The sequence below is a fragment of the Balaenoptera ricei genome, chromosome 6, assembly GCF_028023285.1.
Source record: "Balaenoptera ricei isolate mBalRic1 chromosome 6, mBalRic1.hap2, whole genome shotgun sequence".
Classification (NCBI taxonomy): Eukaryota; Metazoa; Chordata; class Mammalia; order Artiodactyla; family Balaenopteridae; genus Balaenoptera; species Balaenoptera ricei.
This window is the reverse complement of record NC_082644.1, coordinates 121,032,260-121,056,007: the sequence shown is the minus strand read 5'-3', so window position 1 is coordinate 121,056,007 and position 23,748 is coordinate 121,032,260. Positions and strand designations below refer to the sequence as shown.

At 60.5% G+C, this 23,748-nt stretch overlaps 3 protein-coding genes across 5 annotated transcripts in view; 2 read left to right on the top strand and 1 right to left on the bottom strand.

The window, feature by feature from the left end:
- Nucleotides 1-3,134, top strand: part of ADAMTS13 (ADAM metallopeptidase with thrombospondin type 1 motif 13) — a 32,598-nt gene extending 29,464 nt beyond the window's left edge. The window contains 4 exon segments of the mRNA XM_059926002.1: nt 153-299; nt 634-810; nt 1,887-2,071; nt 2,708-3,134. Coding sequence (XP_059781985.1) covers nt 153-299; nt 634-810; nt 1,887-2,071; nt 2,708-2,872 — 674 coding nt within the window. The 3' untranslated portion in view covers nt 2,873-3,134.
- Nucleotides 3,135-3,647: 513 nt separating this feature from the next.
- On the top strand, nt 3,648-13,258 carry CACFD1 (calcium channel flower domain containing 1). 3 transcript variants are annotated; one of them, XM_059925997.1, is made up of 6 exons: nt 3,648-3,837; nt 5,013-5,132; nt 6,802-6,874; nt 7,448-7,573; nt 10,414-10,521; nt 11,088-13,258. In XM_059925997.1, the coding sequence occupies exons 1-6, from the start codon at nt 3,717-3,719 to the stop codon at nt 11,176-11,178; spliced, it is 639 nt and encodes a 212-aa protein (XP_059781980.1). In that variant the 5' UTR covers nt 3,648-3,716; the 3' UTR covers nt 11,179-13,258. The 3 variants fall into 3 exon arrangements, 2 of the variants coding, with proteins under 2 accessions (XP_059781980.1, XP_059781981.1); XR_009503812.1 differs by lacking the exon at nt 11,088-13,258 and having other exon boundaries at nt 7,448-7,627; nt 10,414-10,502; XM_059925998.1 differs by lacking the exon at nt 5,013-5,132.
- Nucleotides 13,259-13,659: 401 nt separating this feature from the next.
- SLC2A6 (solute carrier family 2 member 6) lies at nt 13,660-21,159 on the bottom strand. Its single transcript, XM_059925992.1, has 10 exons — nt 21,048-21,159; nt 20,333-20,495; nt 19,111-19,317; nt 18,357-18,456; nt 17,515-17,726; nt 16,940-17,092; nt 16,202-16,310; nt 15,627-15,812; nt 15,266-15,411; nt 13,660-14,424 (listed from the first exon to the last, which is right to left on the bottom strand). Exons 1-10 carry the CDS (start codon nt 21,137-21,139, stop codon nt 14,269-14,271), a joined length of 1,524 nt encoding a protein of 507 aa, XP_059781975.1. The 5' UTR covers nt 21,140-21,159; the 3' UTR covers nt 13,660-14,268.
- Nucleotides 21,160-23,748: the final 2,589 nt, after the last annotated feature.

Sequence of the window (23,748 nt, the reverse complement as noted above, 5' to 3'; positions counted from 1 at the left end):
CCACGCAGCCCCCTCCTTGCCTGAGAGAGCTTCCGGCGGGGCCTAGGAGGACACCAGCCGCCCCAGCTCCCAGTCTCCTTCCCCAGCCCGGAAAGCCCCTGGCCCTGCCCTGCTGGGGATACCCCACCTGGAAGCTCCCGCTCCCTTTCCAGGCGCCTGTGGCCGGCAGCACCTTGAGCCAACAGGAACCATTGACATGCGAGGCCCAGCACGGGCGGACTGTGCAGTGGCCATCGGGCGGCCCCTGGGTGAGGTGGTGACCCTCCAAGTCCTCGACAGTTCCCTCAACTGCAGTGCCGGTATGTCTAGGGCCACGTGAGCAGCTGTTGCCAGTGACAGGATCTGCTAGGTGCCAGTGAGTGTGACTCCAGGGTGCCCCATTCCTGGGGGGATTCTCCAGGTGCATCCCCATGTGTAACCATCGCAGCCAGCTCATAACTGGGGTGTGGTTGTCCCCATTTCACAGATGAGGAAACTGAGGCTAGGAGAGATGATCACACGTCCAGTTCCTTAGAGTCGCATAGCCAGTAAGTGGGAGAGTCAGGACCTGAACTCAGCTCAGTCTAGCCCAGGCCACTGGGCTGCCAACCTGGACTGGGGGTGCCGGGTCCTCACCTCACTGCCACTTCCCAGGGGACATGCTGCTGCTTTGGGGCAGGCTCACGTGGAGGAAGATGTGCAGGAAGCTGCCCGGCATGACTTTCAGCTCCAAAGCCAACACGCTGGTGGTGAGGCAGCGTCTCGTGCAGCTGCGAGGCGGAGTGCTGCTACGGTATTCGAGCCAGCCTGCCCCGGGAGCCTTCCGCCGAGGTATGGCGAGGACATGGAGCCTCCCCGCCTCCCCAGAGGCTGGCTGGCTGGGTGCTGCTGCCAACGGGGCCAGTCCCGACGGGCCAGCGGGCAAGGCAGACAGGGAGCTGAGCTGAGAATGAAAAGCAGCGCCTTCCCGGACACCCCCCGACACCCCCATCCCTGTATGTGCGGTCAGGACGGGGTCCTGGGAGGTGCCCCGTGTTCCTTCCTCTCTGGGGCCCTGCGGCGAGATGGGCGGACATCCTCACTCCCTCCCTCAGGCCATCGCGGGCCCCACACCCTGGCCCCGGCACTCAGGTCCTTCGGGATCCTTTAAGGTCCTCCTGCGAGCCTCTTTCCCCAGTCCTGTTGGGTGCACGTCCTCCTGGCTCATCCTCCGCTCAGCAGGGCGTGGGTGCACTTGCACACCTCGTGCGGAGGATGGCGGCCCCGAGAGCCCTGCTAGCCCGTGGCCCCATCCGTATCCACGGAGAGCCCTCTAGGTTGCTTCAGGGGGCTTGCCCTCTTCCACAGCCCAAGCTTGCTGAAGGTGGCTTCCCCAGGGGTTCCCCCAGGCCGCAGGCGAGAAGTGGGACCCTGGGGGGCTTCCTCCTCTGCCCCTCAGCGTGCAGCACACAGGCACCAGCTCCTGCCTGGTCATCACTCCTCACTTCCCAGCCTCCCCACACGCAGGCACCTGCTTTGAGGGAGGACCAGGAGGCGCAGGCAGGAGGGGCTGCCCCGGTTGGGGCGGGTGCAGCATGGAGCACTTCTGCACGTGTGACTTTGCTGATTCCTCCTAAAGACTGCCCTGCCCAGTGTGTGCTGTTGTTCCCTTCGCTTTACAGAAGAAGGAACTGAAGCGCGGAGCGTTTAAAGCCTTCGCCTAGGGTCACACAGCCGGGAAGTGGTAGAGATGGGGTTCAGTGGAGACCTGCCTGGGAGCCCCGATCTTGACCACAGTGCCACACTGATCCCCCACTGCTCCCCAGCTGCCCTGCTGCCCTGGCCTCTGGCAAGAGTGGTCACTCCGGGGGCTCCTGTGTTCCGGAGGTGGTTCACACCCAGTCTGTACACCTGCTCTCCCCCTGCAGAATGTGACATGCAGCTCTTTGGACCCCGGGGTGAAATCGTGAGTCCATCGTTGAGTCCGGATGGGAGGAACATGGGGGGCTGCCGAATCTTCATCGACGTGGCTCCACAGGCCCGGATCGCCATCCGTGCCCTGGCCATGGACATGGGCACCAGAACCGAGGAAACTGATTCCAGCTACATCTTGGTGAGGCTACCAGGATGGGAACAGGAACGGGCTGACTTCTGCTCTAATTCTGGACATCCATCTCTGGGGACAGGGACTGGGGCTTGCTGGGCTGTAGGACCCACTGAGTTTACTTCCGATCAAAACCCTCAAAATCATTTGTGAGAGAATGGGAGAAAAGTTTCCTCCACTTATTCACCAACAAATGCTTATTGAGTTCCCTACAAGAATGAAATAGAAGAGACTTTTTCTGATGTAGACTGCCAGTTCACCCAGGACCGAAGCGTGATTTTAGACCCTGATATAATTTTACTAGAAGAGTGGGCCGAGCCCTCCCCGATGAGGTTTTCATGTGCTCTGGGAGAACTGGCATCTGTAAGGTATCAGCTCCCTGGAGGAGGCAGCCTGGCCTCTGTAATCAAACTAATCTGGGCTCAAATCCCAGCTCTGGCATCCTGGCTGTGTGTCCCTGGGGAAGGAGCACAACTTCTCTGAGCCTCAGTTTCCTAGGTAGAATAATGGTGTCTTCCTGATAGGGCTGTTGTGTGAGGATTAAATGTGACCCTGGGTGTATGATACCTTGTATATTAAGGGCTCGTGAATGCTAGCTAATTATCATTTGTGGTCGGTCCCTTGGGGCTGCCACTTTCCTCCCAGATCCGGGATATCCACAGCCTGAGGACAACGACATTTCGCGGGCAACAGACGCTCTACTGGGAGTCAGAGGGCAGCCAGGCAGAGATGGAGTTTAGCCAGGGCTTCCTGGAGGCGCACACCAGCCTTCGGGGCCAGTACTGGACCCTCCAGGCTAGAGCTCATTAGCCTGACGATGCCCCGCATCTCCAAGCACATCCCTCAGTTGACCAGCCGGCACGGTGGGATGCCTCCTCCCGGTCCGGGAAGGGAAAGGAAGGAACCTGACATTTATGAGCACCCGTTAGGTGCCTGGCTTTCCAATTCGAATTCCCTCCAATCTTAAGTATCTCCTTTAGGGCTTCCTCCCACGTGCAAAACGTTAGAGGGTGGGAGGGGAGACTCTCTGGAAAAGCAGCTCCCAGCCCCTCGGGTACCAATAAACGGAACGTGAGCTCTGAGTGGCGTTTTCTTTACGTAACCTGTCCAAATATGGCTTGAAAACCCACCTCCCCACACGGCAGGGATTCCCTGGCCGCGGTCGGGCTCCAGATCCACACCAGATCTGAGCAACCCCCTGGCCACCCCTAGCGGTCGTCTTCCTATCCAGGGAGGAGAGGCGAGGGAGTTTGGAGTCCCGATGGGGCCCTGAGGCTGGCGCACCTGATAATTCTCATCGAAGCCCCGCCCTTATACTAGTCTGGGTGGGAATGTTTGACCGCCTGGGGGGTCCTGCGGCGCCAGCACCCGCCCCCTATACTAATAAGCGCGAGCCCTTAGGGCCCTCCTCGTCCACGCCCCTTCGGGCCCCGCCCCCTATGCTAATGAACACGGGCCCGCTCGGGCGCACCTACCCGCGGCCCCACCTCTATGCTAATGAGCGCGAGGCTCTCGGGCGCCCCTCTCCCGACCCCGAGAGCCCCGCTCCCTATGCTAATGAGCGGCCGCCTCTCCCACAAGGCAGCGCGCCGGGACGACGCGGCCGGCTCCGGAGCCCTTTGTGAGGGCTGCGGGAGCGCCGGACGGCGGCACCATGAGCGGTGCGGGCGGAGCGGCGGTGGCGTCCGTGAGCTCGGCGCCGCCCGCGCAGGAGGAGGGCATGACATGGTGGTACCGCTGGCTGTGTCGCCTGTCGGGGGTGTTAGGGGCCGTCTGTGAGTACCCGGCCCGGGGGAGGGGCCGGCCCTGCCGCACGCTACGCATGCGCGTCCGGCCCCGCCCCGTGGCCGCCCCCCGCGGCACCCCCTCCCCCCGGGAAGGGGCCGGCTTGGGGCCGGGGTCTACGGGCCACGCGCGGCTCTGGGCAGCGGCGGGGGCGGCGGGAAGCCGGCGCCTCTGCGGTTGCTGTGGTTCCCGGCCCGCGGCCTGGGCTCCTGGGTCCGGGGCTGGCGAGCAGCTCAAGGGACGTTCCAGGAGGGAACGACGCGGCCGAGACTGCCCCTCCACGGCTCCTCTGAGCGTGAGGGCAGTGCGGCACCTACTCCGGGGGCCTTCCGAGATTGCCCAGATGCTAGTGCTGAAGCTCGGGCTCAGTCTGGTCCGGAGGCCGCCTCACCTGTTGACTCGGGTGTGGGTGCGGGCGGCAGCCGCCTTAACCTTTGGGCGAAGGTTGTTTATAAATGGGGCGGGTGCTGGCCAGATTTCCTGAGGGCCCGGCGGTGAGCTGAGGGAGGTGGCCTCTCCTCTGGGTCCTCACTCCACTTGGAGGCAGTGCGCTTCCCCTGATGTCAGCTCTCCCTCCTGCTGTCAACTCTGCCTCAACCGTCTCTCATCTACCCTCCTTCTACTCCCCACCCCGCATCGCGGACACGCACACCCGACCTCAGGTTTCCTGGAAAGCTAGGCTCTTTTAGCACAGTCCCCCAAAGAGCATACATAGGAAGGCAGATCTGCTACAGAAGTAAAATAAGGATCATATGGCAGGTCTTCCAGAGGCAAGCAGACCCTGATCAGATATGTCGAAGGAGCACCTTCTTAGGCTCCCCTTCCAGTCTCGTGGTCCTCCCGGGTGGATGGAGGCTGGAAGAAAGTTAATGGGTGATAATGGGACAGGCCCTCCCTCCAGGCACAAAAAGGCCTCCGAGTCCCTGTCGTTGCTGTTCAGAGGGAGCATGTTTTTGACTTTGTAGGAGAGACTGGTCAGGTCTTAGATATGAGCCTTTGGAGTCTGGGTAGCTGTTTCCCTGGCAGATCAGAGTGAGGCTGCTGTGGGAGTGACAGTGATGGGGCGGGGTGGGGGGGAGAAGGGAAGGGGCCTGAGTGTGGCCTGTGGGCTGTCACCCTCCTCCCTCCATCTTGGGGTCAGCTGCCCTGCCAACTCCCTTGTCAGCCCTGGCGTCGCATCCAGTTCTGCGCTTTTCGAAGTGGGATTCTCGAGCCACCCCAGGAGTTCGTGGTGTTGGGGCTACAGATGACGCTTCAGGAGAAACCTGTGACATCGCTCTGAAATGTCAGTTTCACCTGCAGATTTGGGGAAAGTGCTTGTTATATGAATCCCAAATAGTATATAATACAGAGTAGAATGCAAAGCACGGAGGAGTTTTAGAGATGAAACTGGAGTTCAGCTGAGCCTCGTGTTTGCGGCTGGTGGCTGTGGGGCAGCGTCACCTTCCTCTGCAGTGGGGGGTCTCGGGAGAGGCGTTTCCTCAGGGTCCTGATCGTCTGGAGGCCAAAGCTTGGGAGGAGATAGGCTGGCCCAGGACGCCGCCCTCACTTGGCGAGAGTGTTGGACACCCCGAGGGGACATCTTCCAGCCCTTGATTGTTAAAGGACTCCTGGCTGGAGCCTCTTTGTCTGGGTTGAAACCTGGTCCTCCCGCAAGGTTGGCTGCTGGTAGATAGTGGGGCAGAGGTGACATGCTGACTGCGGCAGGAAGTATAGGGCGCTGTCAGGTGAGACCAGGCACAGCTGACGTCAGGCAGGAGCAGTATTGTATCGTGGGCGCTCACATCTGTGGCCCTGGGGAAACTTGCTGCCTGAATGTGAGTGTGACCTGTCCCAGGACACGTGCCGCCTTTAGTAGGCGGGAAGTACATCTGTCGCTGGAGGAGACCTTGCGGGGGGGACGTACGAGGGCAGTCCCGTTGCAGTTTGGGTTCACTTCACCTGGTTTCCTCTTCCATCGTCTGCTGTCTGCATAGGGTTACATGGGAAAACAGGAGACTTGCAGGTCCTTGCCAGGCGTCAGGCGCAGAGGGAGCTGCTGCAAATTTAATGGACTGATTGCTCATCGCCGCCTCGGGAGGCCCGGCGTCCTGCCCAGCAGCCAGCGCTGCCTGGCAAACGCGCGGCGCTCCCGGCGCAGCCGGGCTGGGGCTGCGGGAGAGGAGGGAGGCGACTGTGCGGGCCGCTCGGTGGGATGCTGTTGGGAGCGGTGAGCGAGGCTCCGCATCTGGGGCATCAGAGAAGCCGCTCTCCGGGGTAGGAGAGGGTGCGCCCTCCCCGCTGCAGACCCTTGGTATTTCAGGGTGGGTGCGCTGGGCTGTCGGGCTGTCCTGTGTGCAGGAGAGGAAACCGGCCTGGAGAGGTGAAAAGAACATACCCAAAGTCACTGGGCTGGTGGGTCAGTCAGAGCTGGAATTGTGATCCAGGTCGACCTGGTCCTGATTTCTTTTCCAAGAGGGGCAGCCCTGTCCCAACCCAGATCCAGAGGACTTCTCTCGTGGCCTGCCCTGGGCATGGTGCCGCCTGCCCTGGCCTGAGCCCTTGAGAGACATTCTCTTTTTCATGCTACGCACCTTGCGGGGTGGGTTTTGGGACAGCTGGGGTTCAGAGGGCGGGCTTCTCCAAGCCCAGAACAGAGAGAGGGCGGGATGTGCACGCTGCCTCGCTGAGCCCCGAGAGCGAGCCAGCTCTGGGGTCCCGCCGCACCCTGGCCCTGAGGTCTGGGCAAGCCGCTTCGCCTGCCTGAGGCTGCGTCCTCACCTGTTCATGGAGTCGTTGTGTTGGCCTTGCTTGTCTCTGGTGGCAGTGGGGAGACGTCTGGGTGCTGTGAGAAGAGCCAGGTGCTGGGGTCGGGAGGGGTCTCGTGCTTTCACGAGCCGTCTCCCCAGGTGGCCCGCCCGCAGGCTCTGCCCCTTCCTCCCTGCTGATTCCTGCCCGTGTCTCTTGCCTTCAAGCTTGCGCCATCTCCGGCCTCTTCAACTGCGTCACCATCCACCCTCTGAACATTGCGGCCGGCGTGTGGATGATGTGAGTAGCCGTGTGACCGTCCTGCCGGGGGGTGTTGGGGCGTGTGGATTTCTGGGCACCTCCCAGGGGGAACACGAGTGAGTTGCATTGGGTGGACTGGCCTGTGAGGGTTACTGGGCACCAGTGGTGTGTGGGAGACCTGGGGTGGCATTTAGTTGTGTGAGTTCCTGCTCTGGGGCTCCGGGGGTCCATGGGGGCAAACGGGGATAGCGAGGGTGCTTTCCCTCCAGGGTGGGGGCGGATGGAAGGGCCCGGCCCGCTGTGAGGGCCCAGTGTCTTGTCACGATGACTGTGACCCGGACACGGAGAACCCAAAGGCGGGAGCAGACACGCTTGGCGTGCCACCTGGGGCTCAGCCGTCCCCAGCCCAGACACGCGCTGTGCTGAGGGCTCGCCGAGGTCCCCGCTCCAGCGAGGGCATCCCAAGGGCGGGCCGTGGCAGTGGACTGGCTTCCCTGCCCCGGCTGCTCCCGGAGCCCAGAGTGTGGGGAGCAGCCGGGAGCGGGCGGGGGGCGGCATCGCGGGGCGCCGGGACCCGCCGGCCTGGGCACCAGCCTGCCCCTCTCTCTGCAGCATGAACGCGTTCGTCCTACTGCTGTGTGAGGCGCCCTTCTGCTGCCACTTCGTTGAGTTTGCGAACACGGTGGCGGCGAAGGTGGACCGGCTGCGCTCCTGGCAGAAGGCCGTCTTCTACTGCGGGTGAGGGGCCGCGGGCCGGGCCTGACGCGGCTCCCCCAGACCCTGCTTCCGCAGGTGACAGTGTTGGCCGGGGCGGGCGGACGGCTGCTTAGTTTACTCTCGGTAGAGGTTTAAACAGGGATGGCGTTTGTGCAGAGTCACGTGAGGGACCCGCTGTACGACGTGACCCAGCGTCCAGGGCTCTGCGTCTGGCCTACAGGTCCAGCCACACGGTATTCAGACGTGAGATACGTACACCTTGCAGCAGTACGTGTGATAGAGAACGCGAGAAATGCCTGGAATGTTGGCCCATCAGTTGGGAGTTGTAGAGCGGATTCTGGTAGATCCCTATGTACCTCTGTGCAGCCTTTCAGGAGTGTGGCCGATCTAGATGTCCTGACATGAAAGGGGAAAGAAGCAAGTTGTAGAACAGAAAATAGTGCCTTCCAAATATGCTTTTCTCTTATTTTCCCGCTTCTAACAACAAGTTCAGTATGTAGTACCTCCCATCTGAGCCATGAGATTGAACTAATTTGTTTAATGCAGCTTCCAGGACAGTGCCTGGTGTCTGGGAGGCCCTCAACAGCTTCTGGCAGCAGCAGCAGGTAGTGGTTGTCTAGATTATCTTTAGAAATAAATATGGAGGTTTTTATTTCAAAGGTTTCTTGCTTTCCTGGAGGCCAGTAGTTGTGTCAGAGCACAGGATACGTGCTCAGCTCTAGAGCCATTTCCCACTGTGTCTGAAGAACAGAGGAATACGAAATACCACGCTTTGGCACCTACCTCCTTTGCTGGTGTTTCTATTTTTTTAAATTATTTAAAAATGCTAACAGTAATATATATTCATTAAAAATAATGTGGAAATAAAAAGTTGTTACCCAAAGCCCCACTACTCGTTAACATTTTGATATGTATCCTTTCAGTCTGTCTTCAGGCATTTTCTAAAACCTGTTTTCGCACACAGTTTTAACCATTACAAGTACATTTGTATCCTGTTTTTTTCCCCTTAAAATCATGGTAGAAATATTTTTAGTCTTACCACAAAGGCTTCATAAGAAGACTTTTAAAAAAATTTATTTATTTATTTATTTATTTTTGGCTGTGTTGGGTCTTCGTTGCTGCACGCGGGCTTTCTCTAGTTGTGGTGAGCAGGGGCTAATCTTCGTTGTGGTGCGTGGGCTTCTCATTGCGGCGGTGGCTTCTCTCGTTGCGGAGCACAGCCTCTAGGCTCACGGGCTCAGTAGTTGTGGCGCACGGGCTCAGTAGTTGTGGCTCGCAGGCTCAGTAGTTGTGGCACACGGGCTTAGTTGCTCTGCAGCACGTGGGATCTTCCAGGGATTGAACCAGGGATCGAACCTATGTCCCCTGCATTGGTAGGCGGATTCTTAACCACTGTGCCACCAGGGAAGTCCCCATAAGATGAATTTTAATGATAGGAATATTTATTCCGCTGAATGTATCATGCTTTTCTTCACTTGTAACCTGTAGTACAAGTCAGGCTGTGATGAACATTTCGGTGCTAAAAATTTCTGTGTTGATGATGATTTCCTTAGGATCCATTTCCAGGTATGGGGTTATTAGGTCAAAGATTACCATCACTTAAAAGATTTCAATATGTGGCTAAAGTGCTTTCCAAAGAGAGTACCTGAGTTTCTTCTTTCTTTCCCCCGGCCCAGGGCCATGTGCCATTTTCACATTTGTATCTATTATCTAAGGTAAAATCTTTTTCTGTATGTTTTTTACTAACTGCATTTTTAGTTTTTGGTAATTAATGGTCTAGTTTCCTTTTCACCTTTTGACATTATAACATTTTACTCAGTAAGTTATGTGTGTTTCTATATTAAAGATTTCTTAATTCTTTGTTATATTTCCTGCAAATGTATTTCCAGCCTGTTGTTTGCCTTTAGTTTCGTTTTGACAGAAGATTTTTCCGCATGGTCTTTTCTTTTCCTTTGCAATTTCTATTATTATTTTTTTACTTAGAAAGTTTATAACTTCAGTAAAACCTCATGGTCACACGTCCCGCCAGAATGGAAATTCAGGTAGAATTCATTTGGTCGAGTCCGAGAAGAGTCTAAGAAGAGTTTTGTGTTCCTTGTGTACAGGGTGTGTGTGTTAACCCGAATCACTGCCAACGGTCTGGAAATCCCAACCAGGACCAGGCATCGGCCCCATGGATACTTAAGCCAGAGTGGACACCTGTCTCCAGGTGGTGCCAACCTGGACCAGACAGAGCTGCCTCACCAGCCAGTTAGCCGTTCTTGGCGTGCACCTTGCAATAAGGAAGCCCCGTGTCTTGTGCACTTTAACCTTTGGGATCTTCCTTGTTGAGATACGGCTGGTTTTACTGCGCTGATAAGAGCCAACATTTATTTAGTGCTTATGCTGTTCCAGACATCGTGTTAAGTACTTAACATGCCTTATCTCATTCATTCTCAAAACCTCTGAGGTTTGATCCCCACCTTACCGTAGAGAGGCCGAGCCTCAGTTGAGTAACTTGCCCCCAGTCACAAAGCCGCTAAGGGACTGAACTGACACTGGATTTTCTGGTCTGCCTGTTTTTATGCACAGGGGTTTGGGCCATTTTGGTGCTGTTTAACCCTTTTTGGATCACAGATCCTTTCAAAAACCTGATGAAAGCTTTGGGTTCTCTCCCCAGAAAATGCACAGAATTTTACAGACAAGTTCACGGGTGTTTGAGGACTTTACGAAGCCCGGCTGTGCACCTGTGCCCCAGCTGATTTCTGGGGACCCTTCCTGTACCTGGCTGTCTGGGAAGGGGGCTGGGTGAACCCGGGAAGCTGGAAGTGGTGTCGTGGCCACGGGGTGGGAGTGCCCTTTGACCTCTGCTTCTCCTCTAGGATGGCCGTCGTTCCCATCGTCATCAGCCTGACCCTGACCACGCTGCTGGGCAACGCCATCGCCTTCGCCACCGGAGTGCTGTACGGACTGTCTGCTCTGGGCAAGAAGTGCGTCTGCTGGTCCCAGCCCCCGGGGGTGGGGGATCTTTACTTCCCGCCTCCTGAAGTCTCGCAGGGAGGAGAGGGCTGGGAGTGGCCCCCGTTATTCTATTGTGGAAACGGAAGCACAGAGGCTGTCAGGGACCCCAATCCGTGTCTCCAGGGTGTCCGAGCTCTAGGGAGTGAGAGCAGGAGAGTTCACGGGACTCCCTGGTGGCCCCGTCGTGCCTCGGCACAGCCTGTAGCAGGGACGGCAGAGGCAGGGCTCCTGAGAGCCTCTTCCCACTGGGGCCCGCACCGGGCTCCGCGGTCAGCGGTCAGCCCCTCTCGCGGAGCCCGGGCTGAGAATCCGACTCCTCAACGTGGCATCGCAGGCAGCCTGTGCCGCCCTTAGAGGGGACAAGACGTGTCTTTGCCGTCCTAGCAATAGGGTCTCTGTCTGGGGAAACCGGAGGGCCCGTTAGGCTCTGTCTGCAGGCCACACCTGGGTCACAGGTCAGGAATGGGGTGAAGGCTGGGAGGGCTGTGTGTCTGGGGTCCGTCCCCCGTGTGGCGCTGACTGGCTCTCTCCCCAGGGGCGACGCGATCTCCTACGCCAGGATCCAGCAGCAGAAGCAGCAGGCAGACGAGGAGAAGCTCACGGACACCCTGGAGGGGGAGCTGTGATGCGGTCGGGGGACCCGCCCACCCCCCGTCAGCCCTCTGGTCTGTGTGAGCACGTCCCCGAGGCGCACTGACCCTGAGGGGCAGCCTGGAAGAGGAGGCTGCGTCCACCTTCCTCAGTCCCTCTCACCTGTCCCCGCACCGGGAGTCCTCCTCTGTCTGCCCCTCCCCCAGATTGGCATCACCCCAAGCCAGGCGCCGAGGGGCCGGGGTGAGGGCGCTGAGGGCCTTGGCCGGCATCAAGGGGATGGGCGGTGGCGGCAGGCAGCGGGGGCCTCGGGGTGATCCAGGCCTCGGGGCGTGAGGCCGCGCGGAGCCTGCAGAGCTCTGCGGACAGCCCGCCTGACCCCACTCTTCCCAGCTCGCCTGGCCTGGCCGGCAAGAGGCCCCTGGGCGGGTTTCCAGACTTACGCAGCTGGCAGGACCCCCGAGACCCGCTGAAGGCCCGCGCGGAGCTGCTTCTGGAGACTTTGGTCCCGCCTCGAGGTGGGAGGTACATCCGCCCGGGCCCGGCATCGGCCCCCGCGGCCTCCTCTCAGCCCTGCAGGCAGGAGAGCATCCCGTAGGCTGAGCCTCCTGGGCTGCCTCTGTCCTCCTGTCATCAGGGCAGAGCGGTGTCCCGCTGCCCATACCCCCTGCCACCCTGCTCTCCATGGCAGCCCCCAGTGCTCCCGACACGCTCCTCCAGTGCCCGCGACGGCAGCCCAGGTCGTGACCCAACCGCTGGTAGGGGCGTGCTCCCTCCCCCGGTTCCCTGGAACCTTGGACTAGCACGGAACCAGGCCACTTCCCGTGGGCCTGGCCAGCCCCTAGGTCCTCCCCAGCCCCCGGGCCCCGGTGCTAAGGACGTGCGGAGGCCAGGCTCTCCCCTGCCCCGCGGGGCTGCCCGTCCCCCCCCTCTGGTGTGGACCTGCCGACCCCACCCCCCGCCCTGTCCTCGGGGAGCTTCCTGCCTTTTGAGAGCTGGGCAGAGGCTAGAGCCGCCCCTGCTCCCACCGCGAGCTCCGCACTGTGCTGCGTGCCAGCCCACCAGGGGGCGGGGCCTGGGCGGAGGGGCCGTGGAAGCGGCTCTGCCTGGACGTGCGCGTCGTCTCCCCAGCCTCGCTCTATGCGCCGTCCCTTCCTTCCGCCCTGCCCGCCGGCCGCTCTGCTTGCTGGACTGGTGTCAGCCGCCGGGCGTGTGTGACAGGCCTGGCCCGCCCGGGGGGCGGTCTGGGGCTCAGCTCCTCCTCCTCCCAGGACCCCAGGCGGGGCCCGCTCCGAGCGCCCAGAGCTCAGGGGCCCGCACCTGCTCCGTGGAACCAGCCCCAGGGCTGCGCCCGGTCTTTGCTTCCCAGAGGGACTTTTCGTCTCTGGGGTCTGTCAGTGTTTGAGGCTGGCAGGGCAGGCACTGTCCCGGGCTCCGCAGCGTCCCCCAGCAGCTCTCCAGGGAGCCCGACACGTGCCTTCAGCGGTCCTCTGGGACCAATTTCCTCAGGCCAGCGCTGGGTTCAGTGGGCTGTCGGTCTCTCCAGGCCAGCAGGGGTGTGTGTGTGTGGTGTGTGTGTGGTGTGTGTGGTGTGTGTGGTGTGGTGTGTGTGTGTGTGTGTCTCCTGCGTGTGCCCTGAATGAGATCTATCTACCTCCCAGGAGGAGCAAGGGCCCTGCCTGCCCCTCTTGGCTCATTCTTACCCAGGAAGTGGGACTCTGGGGTCACTCCTACCCCTGCCTCCGGGGCCTTGCTGATGGGGGTCTTCTTGCTGCAGGAGGAGAAGGGCTGGCTGTGTGTTGAGGAGGCTTGCGCTTCTGCCCTGTGAGGAAGTTGGGTGGGCCCGCCAACCCCTCGGTCACAGGCCAGAGTGGGCAGGTCATTTGCAGAGGTTCCGAAAGAGTGTAGCCGAGCAGCCCTGGAGCTGCGATCCTGTCTCCCAGTCGGGGGGCGGGGGTTGGGGGGCGGCGGGTCCCACCTTGCCGGTGGTGGAAGGGCGGGGCCACCAGGCCCCTCTCCCACCTCTGCGGCCCTGGGCTCTGTCCTCTCGTGGTCCTTGTTTACTCTCAGTGTTTGGCTTGCATTTTGAGCAATAAAGCCTGGTAGTGGTTTGTATGGTGGCTCGCGCGGTCCGCCTGTTACCATCTCCCTCCGGGGCACTAAGTAAGCGGTAGGGGTGCCCCGACCCTACGCCGGCTCGGCAGGGGCCAGCCCCGGGAGTAACTGCCACGGTATCGAGGTCCCCTATGCTGCTGGCCCTGTGCCGGCCTGCTCCCAGCATCTCAGACAAGGACGGTGGCTTGGCTGAGCTCACACAGTTAGGAGGGGCTGGAACCCCACGGCCGGGGGTGGGCCCACGGCCCTCGCCTCTTCCTTCTGCCTGGCTGGGGCAGCTTGGGGTGGCCATAGAGAGGTGGCCTGGGGCAGCAGGCCCTGGCGACCTCGGCTGAGAATTTGGGTCCAGCCTGGCTGCTGGGGGCGCTCCCCCACCTGGAGTAAACCCCACTCTTTCCTCTCCTGGGCCGTGGCCCGATTTATTTGTATAAATAGGGTGAACATGGCTTGAACTCGAGCGCTTCCTGTTCCCAGAAGGCGGGTGGGTGTAGGAGGGAGTGTCCACGCTGGGTCCTGGCCTTTGGGGGTCCAGGACGGTCCCTGCGGTGTCCATAGGCCTCACAGGCCCAGTTTCCTGTCTTGGTCCCCAAAGCCAAGAGGCTCAGTGGCCGCCAAGTGATCAGAGCAGGAGGAGGGCCGACGTCCCTGTGCGGAGCTGCTCCACCGCCAGCAGCCCTGTGTGTCCTCGGCGTGGCCCTCCACGCGTGAGTGAGCGCTAGGCCGGAGGTCGCCCAACAAGGCCTTGGCCCTGGGGCCGTGTGGCTGCCCCCTCCGTCGGTGGGTCTGGCCGATGAGTGGGTGACAGTGGGGCCACCTGAGCCAGGGCCGAGGCTGGACGGGGCGCTGCCTGCCCAGAGCCGGTGCGTGTGCCGTGCCGTGAGGCCTCTGGCCGGTCCTCCTGTGCCTGGCTGGCGGCGGGTTGCCACTGCCTCCTGGACGCGGGGTGCAGGTTTGGGGCCCCGACAGCTCCACCACCCAGCGGTTTGGCCCTCAACGGCGGGGGCCCCGCCCTAGCGTAGGAAGGATCTCCTCCCGCTGCGGAAGAAGGCCTCGATCTGCTCCAGCGACCGGCCCTTGGTCTCGGGCACACAGCAGCCGGTGAAAGCCAGGTTCACGGAGCACACGGCGGCAAAGAAGAAGAAAGGCACCTGCAGGCCGAAGGCGTTCTGGGGGAGAAGAGGGGCTCCGGGTCACAGGGGAACCCTAAAGGTCCTTCCTCCCCAGCACCAGCTTCGTGGCCCTGCGAGCGGTAGCCAGCCTGGGGGGCAGGCCTTCATCTCGTTCCCCTGCTTGGACCACCCCCGGGCTCCCCACTGTCTCCAGCGTGAAATCCAAGTGCCTCAGCAGAGGGGTGCAGGCAGCCTTCCTCTGTGCTGGGCCCAGGACTGACTGCTCCCAGCCGGAGCCCACCCTGCCCCAGACACCGGCCTCTCTCCTTGGTCCCAGTGCCCACCTCTCATTTTCAGCTGTCCCACGCGCCTGCTTGCAGCAGGCCTGCCCCCACAGCGTGGCTGACCTGCTCTGGGCGCCCCCAACCCTGCCCTGACCCACCGACTGCACCAGGCTAGGCCCCATCCAAGCTGTCCCCATCAGATTCTCCCACTTGGGAGTTGGGAACTGGAACTCGGAGGTTGTGGTTGGCTTCAGGGCCTGCTGGGGGTTTGAACCAAGAGGCTGGGTGAAGCCAGGATGGGGAAGCACTCGGCTGAGAGACCCAAACTGCCCACCCAGACAGAAGGCCCAGATACCCCGGAGGCTGACAGGCAGGGCAGGCGGGTGTGGCTCTCTGGGCTTGGGTCCCACCCTGGCCTGGGAGGTCAGTCACCTGACTTCTCCCAACAGTTCCCTGAGCCAAGTCTGTTTGCTGAAATGAATGTCACTTGACGGCCCTTGGCCTCGGTGTGAAGCGGGTGTGCGCTAAGGCTGAGGGGGACACGCGGAGAAGCCTCAGCACAGCCCTCGGCACCGGCCAGAGAGGCCCCAGGTCCCCGGGGGCGGAGCACTCACCACCACCAGCAGGAAGGACTTGGTGAGGGCAAAGGCGGTGAGCCAGCTGACCAGCACGCAGAGCCCCGAGGCCACGCCGCGGGCCCGCAGGGGCAGGATCTCGGACATGAGGAGCCAGGTGATGGGCCCCCAGCCCATGGCGTAGCCTGCCGGAAGCGGGGAGGGGCGGGCTCAGAGCCCATTTGTGGGGTCGGGGGGGGCGGCTGGGGAAGAAGGCCTCTCGTGTCTCCCTGGAGCTGCTGAGAGACCGCTCCCCAACCTCCAGGACAGCAGTGACACAGCCCACGACACCGGCGCGTCCCCGCAGCTCACACCCAAGACAGCCCCGTCCCCAGACCCCGTAGAGCACGGCCACACCTACCCATGATGAAGAGCATAGTGGCCAGCAGGGGCACCAGGGTGAGGTAGCTGGTGGGCGTGGCCAGGGGCTGCTCTGTGCCCGCCGGGGGCACACTCTCCAGGCCCATGGTGCCGTTGGGGGTCAGAGGCTTTGGACCGAAATGGACGTACAGCCCCAGTGTCAGGTTGGCAGCAAACATGCTGGCCGCTGTGGACAGACAGGTGGCCCTCGGGGGGCCGGGACCGTCTGAGCCAGCACCCCTCAGCGCCCTGTACCCCGTGTGGCCCAGTCCCCTTCAGGCCGCCTGTGACTGGAGGCTTCTTCCTGCAGGGCAGCTAGCTCCCCCACCCCAGCCCGCGTGTGGGCTCCCGTCACATCCAGCGTGTGTGTCACCGTCAGCTCGTTTGCTCCCATGAGCCCCAGCAGACCTTTCTGGATGCCTGGGCACTCGCCGGTTGCTGGGGAGACGCTGGGGAGACGGAGGCCACCAGGGCAGGTCTGACCCAGGCCCCCTGGCGCTCCCACCGCGAGGGCTGGCAAGACACGTGGCAGCTGCTGTAGGAGTGAATGAGTGCCGGTGAGCAGCCTGTGCTCACCTGAGACGAAGAGCAGAGCCTTGCGGCCGGCCAGGTCCATGGTGAGGGCGGCGATCAGCACGGACAGGAGCCGCACAGCTCCCACGATGGCTGCGTCATCCTCAGGGGGCTGCAAGGAGGGAGCCCCCGGGGCTGAGGGACCCCAGGCTGCTGTTCCTCTCCCCCCGCCCCCGCCAAGGCTCTGCACGGTCAGGCCCCAGGCTCAGCTGCTTTGTGCCAGGCGGTTTCGCTGGTCACCCAGCCCGGCCCGCGGGGCCCTCGCGGGCAGGGGCACAATTGCGGTGCCCACCACTAAGCGCAGGGCTGGCACCGGATCCGGGCATAACGACAACTTGTGGAGCCGTACTGTCGCTAATCTTCAGACCTCATCTCCCTCTGAGCCCCAGGACGGGCGGACAAAGCCATGCTGGCTTCGCAGAGGAGGAAGCTGAGGTTTGGAGGGGCGGTGACTGCCTCAGCGGGTGGCAGATGCTCTGAACCCGGGATCTGTGGCTCCCAGGGGGTCTGTGCTTCTGTAAAACTGGTTTCCCTTGTAATTCTGCCTATCTTATTTTAAAACATGCAAGCTTTGTTTACAAACATTCCTCTGAGAACAGGTGGTTGGCCCAGAAACAGTTAAGAGACGCTGGCGTCTGCGCGTGTGCATGCACCCCAGACCCCGGCACAGAGCGGATGCTCCGCAGGGATGCCCTCCCCGGATCTGGGGGCAGAGCGGGTGGCGTGGGGCCGGGCTCTTACCAGCAGGACGGCGGTGCTGTTGAAGATGGACTGCAGGTAGACGAGGATGGGGGTAATGCCCGTCAGTTGCTGCAGGAAGCGCATCAGCAAGGCGATGATGATGGGGCGGTACACGGGGGGGTCCCGGGCCTCGGCCCACGACAGGTGGCTGCTCTGGAGACACGAGGCTGCCGCTGAGGGGGCTGCGCCCGCCCTTCCGGCTGGCAGCAACTTGCCCTGCGCTGCGTGGGGCTAGGTAGGAGACTCCCCTCTTCCCTCCTCCAGGAAAGATCCCCAGCACTGAGGCAACCCTGGCTCTGGGGACAGGCCCGGGGACCCCTGCGTGGACCCAGGCTCTTGGATCAGTGGGTGGGCCAAGGCAGACTCCTGCTTGTCCGTATCGCCGGGTCCCCAGGCGTCCACCGCACGGCGCCTGCGCCCTGGGCCAGGGGCCACGACATCCCACCCGCCACCCCTTGTTCCTAGAGGTGGGAACTGCTCTTGTCCCTGTTCTCCAGGAAAAGCAACTGAGGCTCATGACGGCCTAGTGAATGGCCACAGCCCCACAGTGCTGCAGGCGCCCACCCCTCCCACACCTGTCTCCGGACGTTGTCCTGGATCTGCTCGAACTCCCAGCGGATGTCAGCGTCAGCCCCTCGCAGCCAGGCCAGTGCCTGCAGCGCCTCCGAGTCCCTGCCCCTCGAGAGCAGGAAGCGAGGTGAGTTGGGCATGAAGCTGAGCAGCACGATCATGACGAGCACAGGCCCCTCCCCGGCCACGGCCAGCCAGCGCCACGGCAGCAGCAGGCCTGGGCACAAGGAGCGGGTGAGGAGCTGGGGCTGGGCTGGACACAGAACCCCTCCCACCGGGGCCTCTGAGCAGCCTCATTTGCCCTCAAGCGTGAGTCCCAGGGCCACCTCCTGCAGGAAGCCTACCCTGGTTGCTCCAGGCCTCTGTGGTCTAGATCAAGAGGGGCCACAGGGATTGCCTGGCCCCTGGCACAGGGCCCAGGTCCTTGGAGGGTCTCAAGGGCCACGGCAAGGTGATGGAGGAGTAGCCTGAGCAGCAAGGTCCTGGGGCCTCTACCACCAAACCCCCACCCCTCCTCAGCTGGCTGCACTCTGATCACTTTTCTCTGTGGTCTTCCCACCTAAGACTATTTGACAGAAACCATTCTGCTGTTAAGAGACAGTTTAAAGACTGCCAGCCCAAGAGAAGCCCTCACTGCCCAGTTAGGGGTGGGACCTCGTGACCAGAGAGGCGCAGGGAATTGCCTGGAGGCACACAGCATGACGGCAGCCATGCCTCTGGGCTCCCAGCATGGAATTCGTCTGGGGGCACATTGACCCCTTTCCACCCCCGGCTGCTCGGCGGCACCCCATCACCCGCCAGCCTGCACACGGGGGAGGTGCCCAGCGCGCGTCTGGATGATACTTGCCCAGGGCGTAGAGGGACAGCGATCCGAACACTGCCATGAGCTGCGGTGTGGCGCCCAGGGCCCCACGGACGCCTGCGGGAGCGATCTCAGACACGTACACCTGCAAGACACATCCCCACCCCCGGCCGCTGCTGAGAACACAGGTGCCTGGGCCCGGCTGAGGTGGCAGAGGTGGCCCGGTGAGCCTTGGGGAGCAGGGAGTGGGGGCTTCCGGCGGGGTTCTCGTCCTGATCATGACTCACGGCATGACCTCCCTCGGGCCTCAGTTGCCCTGTCAAGTGGGCAGAAGCACTCAGCTCTGACATGGGGACGTGAGGCTGGGAACTGGGAGGCCCGAGGGCACCCAGACTCTGGCCTCTGCTCCTCCCAGGGGTCTTCGTCCCATGCCGGGCTTGCCCAGCCCCCGAGTGGGTGTGTGGAGTGGTGGGTAAGACGAGGGGGGTCCCAGGAAGGGTGCAGGGCAGGGACTTCCCTTCCCTTTCCCGTTGCGTTGCTCAATGTGGATTTTCTCTGATTGAGCAACGTGTCTGTCAGGACTCAGGACAGGAAGTTTGGGGAGTCCAGAGTTGGGGGCGGCTTGGGACTGGTGTCAGGTTCCCCCCAAACTAGCTGCCCTGGTGGGGCTGAACTGAGGCTCCCTGGCAAACATATCCCCGTTGACCAGGGGGCTCCGAGGCCAGGAGGCCTCAGCTGATGGTGGTCAGTGCAAGTACGGAGGCAGTGAGAGGACCGGGGTGGGCAGTCCTGGCCTTACCGGGATGCAGGCAGCTGTGAGTCCCCCAGCGAAGCCCGTCAGCGTCCTCCCCAGGAGCAACATCCAGAGGCCGTGGGCACCCGCCATGAGCGCATAGCCCGCTGCCGAGGGTACAGCCGAGAACATGATGCTGAGCTTCCGGCCCAGGAGGTCGTTGAGCACCATGGCACTGAGGCCCCCGGCCGCCGCTCCCAAGGTGAACACGGACTGCAGGGAAAGGGTGCAGGGCCCCGTCAGAGCCTAGAGACAGCTGCTTTCCCAGGCTGTCCCAGGAGCCTGGGCTGCAGGACTAGGGCCCTGGATGGTAGTGAGCCTCCTGTCTCCAGAGGGGTACAAGCAGCATGTGGACAGCTGTTTGTTAGGGATGCCACAACAGCTGTCTGCAGTGGTTCTGTCCAGCCTGATGTTTAAATGTCTAGCACTGTAATAGAGCAGGCAGGAGAACTCTGTGACTTGAAGCCCTTGGGATTTTAAGATTTGGGGGTTCTCAGATTCCCTGTCGACTGTACCAGGTTGGATCCGGTCAGTGACCCTGGGCATGGTGCTCAGCCTGTCTGAGCCTCAGTTTCTTCAGCTGCATTATGGGGAGAGCGGTAGCACCCACCTCATAGGGTTGGCCCTGGAGTGAACCGGCTCTCATGGCAAGTGCCTAGCACAGGCCCGGCACATACTAGGTGCGCAGTCTGCGTTGGGTATTATTATCTTAGCTAATGTGTTGTGGTTGTTAATCTGAGGCCACTAAGATTGCTATTCTAGAATCTTGGGACTCTTGGGGCCTGTGCTCTTCCTACTTACATGCCCACCATCTATCCTGGGACCCCCCGTGCCCCAGCAGTGCTCTTTCCATTAGTAGCTGATTCTCCTGCCACCCCTCGTCCAGGGAGGTGTCCTCTCTGCTGTGACAGCCCAGCTCTGGGTGAGGGCATCTGGGGAACCCTCAGCCCCACGGGGTGGAGACCTTAAGGGCCACCTCCCCACCTGCTCCTTCCCGCGCCTTCTCCATCGGCTTTCACTTCCTCCTTTTATTTCAGAGCCATTATCTGGCCTCACTCCACCCCCCCCACCCCCCCACCCCAGCCTGGAGTGGGTGGGGGAGGGGGCAGACCAGGGCCCTGGAGGGGGTCCCAAGGCTGACCTTTGGGGGGTTCCTAGCTTGAGACGGAGCTCAGTGCGTCCCTGCCCCCCCGCCCTGCCCCTCTCCAGCTCAGAGCGTGGCTCTTACCCCGAACCAGGATGCCTGGGTTTTGGTCAGACTCAGGTTTGGATTCAAGGAGTGCTCCAGGGCTGGGATGACAGGGGACGTGTAGACCAGGGCATACCCGAAGCTGAAATTGCCCAGCACAGCAGCGAAGGTAGCTAGGAACACCCTCTTGTTCTGCAGGGCCCTGGTGCGTGGGGGGTGCAGAGCAGTCAGAATCTCTGAGTCCCTCCTCGCCTGACTGCTGCCTGTCCTGAGCACGGTGGCTACCCGCTCAGAGGGCAGTGCTGGGGACGGCTGGGTCAAGAGCTGGTCAGACGGGCACCTCCCAGGCCTGAGCACCAGCTCCCTTGGGAAACCCCCAGGGCATGAGGACAGCCCCTGCAGCCCACCGCTGTGGCTGAGACGCAGGTGCAGAGCACTATTCCCACAAGAGGAGGCTGGGTGTCTGCCCCCAGCTTTGCCATCCAAGGCTTGCTGTGTGACTTTAGGCAAGCCCCTCGCCCTCTCTGGGTCTCAGTCGCTCTGTCTCTGCCAATTGGGGGCTGGGCCCAGTACTCAGGAGGACCGGCTCCTTAAATAGGACTAGTGTGTCTGGGGCAGGAGGGAACCAGATGGCCCCTTGGTGGCCACTCACCGACAGTCAGTGGAGGCCCAAGATGGGAGCCAGCTGCCCACTGGAGGGTACCAGGGCCATCCCTAGCCTCCACCCGCAGACCCTATGCCTAGAGGCTCTCACCCGACCCGCGTCCTCTCCCCTGGTGACGGGGGTGGCTTCTCGGGGAAGGTGTCATAGTCCGGGGCCTCGGCTCCCAGCAGCGGCTCCTGCATGGCCGGCTTCTCCTGTCAGGCTGCGCCGCCGAGGGGCCGGGTCAGCTCCGGACAGAGGCGCGTCCGGCCGCAGCTGCTGGGAGCATCCGGCTGAGCCCGCAGCTCCGCCCCCACGACCGCGATTGGCTGCGGGGCGGCCCTGCAGAGCGGGCGCCGGCCAATGAGGCGGCCACGAGTGGTGCGGATGCTGAGGATGCGGGGTGCGGCGCTTGGGTGGGGCGGCCGGGCTTTCCCCTGGAGCCGACTCGGGTGTAGGGCGGAGGAACCCCGAAGGGGCGGCAGGCCCCTCGTGCGCCCCTGGAGGCCCCGGGGCTCGCTTAGCGGATGGGAACCCTCACGGAGGGAGCCGCTTGAAAGTCGTGCAGGGCCTGGAGGCAGAGCCCTTCCCCATTCGTCTGTGTTCGCGTCTGGGTCCAAGCTGGGTACCAGCCCCGGGGCGCAGACTGCGTCCCACCCCGGGGCCCAGTTGCTATAGGCAGGAGGAAGCTGAAGCCCAGAGAGGGGCCGTGACGCGCAAAGGTCACACAGCGAACACTTGTGGAGAGGAAGGCTTTGTGCTCCGCCTTGCGCTCGACGCCCTCCCTCCCCGCCACATGACTCGGAGTTACCGCTGTCCCCTTGACGCGGTGAAATCAGGCTCGCGAGTATCCGGGCCAGCCGCAGCCGAGGGTGTGTGGAGTGAAGGCAGAGGGAGGAGGGGGTGGCGATTCCAGTGGGCGAGACTTGTATTGTCCCCATTTCTGATTGCAGAAGTGACTTGGGCTTGTAGCGAATCATCCAGGTAATAAGATAGCATTTAAAAATAAGAAAAGCAGAACCTGAAAATTCCCTGGAAGCCCATTCTTAAAACAAAAAAAGACAAAACAAAAAAACCACCACCGCCACCAACAAAAAACCCAACCAACCAAACAAAAACGCAAACCACACACACACCACACGACAAAAACAACAAAACTGAATTCCTAGTTCCAGCTCTCCCTTTGGACTTTTTCAGATGGAGGGGTCTGAATCAGACCCTATTCTGCTGAATGGATGTGCCACATATATTTTACAACCGATTCTTTGTTGTTGAACATTTGGGTTATTTCCAAATTTTAGCTATCAAAATAGCCAAGTGTTTTAAAAAGTTGTTATAGTTCTCTTATAATCATCAAAATATAACCACATATATTAGAATAGAGAAAACAGAGATGTGGGAAAGCCACATCCATTGCCAACAGCCTCACCCTGCTGGAATCTTAGTGTCTTTCCTTCCTCTCTTTTCCCCATGTGTCTGTTTTGTGTATTTGCCCATTGAGTGTGTATCTGATTGTGTGACCACTTCACACTGTGTTTTAAGCATTTTCTTGCTGTCAAGGGCATAGTCTTTGGACTCAGGCACACCCAATAAGTGGTGACTCTTGCTGTAATGTTGCATAATCTTCATGACCATATTTTGAAAATTGAGATGTAACACATCAAAACTGAGCAGGGTCCCATGGGGTCTTCCCAGGACAGACTGCCCCCCCCAATGTCCTCTGCCTGCCTTTTGTCTGTAGAAAAGCTTTATCCATAGAATAAATTTAATCAGAGAAGTGAAAAAAAGCAGAAGCAAAGAAAAGCAAACAGGACAAAATAATAAAGTTTAGTCATTAAACAAAGTCAAGGACCTTTAGTTCCTCCTCAAAGGCAATGGATAATATTCTGAGTCATACCCTTTGAGCTGTTTTGCCAATACTGAAACCCCCACTGGGTGGAAAGCGTTAACTCCATGATGACCACACTGTAGCCATGACATAAGCCGCTCCATCTCTATTCCAAGAATTGGCCTCAAAGAAATGGGCACAAACCAACCCTGGAACCGAAGATTAAACTGTACTTAAAACAAGATGACACTGATGAGACCACCGCAAGACCAATTTCAAGATGATTGTCGGAGCTGACTGTGCTGTTTCTGCATGTAGCCCTTTCCCTTGGCCTGCACACCCCTGAAACTCCCCTTTAAAGGCTCTGATTGGCAGGGGGAGTTGGCTTTTGGACACAAGTCCGCCTTCTCCCCCAGGTTGCTGGCCTTCTGTATGAAGCAACCTTTCCTTTCCTACCAACACTTGTTTCTTGAGTATTGGCTTGCAAGCTTCGAGCAGCCAGACCTGAGCTCAGTAACATCTTAAAGGTACAGCTCAATGAATAAAATTCTGTGTACACCCAGGAATCACGGCTCAGATCAAGAAAGAAGCTTCTGATCACCCCCAGAAAGTCCCAAGTGTCCCTTCCCAGTCATGCCCGCCCTCCTGAGGTCCCGTCACTCTGATTTCTGTCTCTGTGGATTAGATTTTCCTGCTATTGAACCTCTTGAATGGAATCCTGCTCTTGTTTCTGGCTCTTTTTTTTTTTTCCAATTTTTTTTCCTTGAAAGTCAGCTTTATTGAGGGACAATCTACACACAGTAAAATGAACCCATTTTAAGTGTGTAGATTGATGAGTGTTGACAACCGTATCACCCAGTGGCCCCCCAATCAAGACATAGAACATTTCCACCCTCCAAGAAGCATATTGGTGCCCCTTCCCAGTCAATACTCCTCCCCCATCCCTAAGAAACCACTGATCATCTTTCTGTGACTAGATTAATC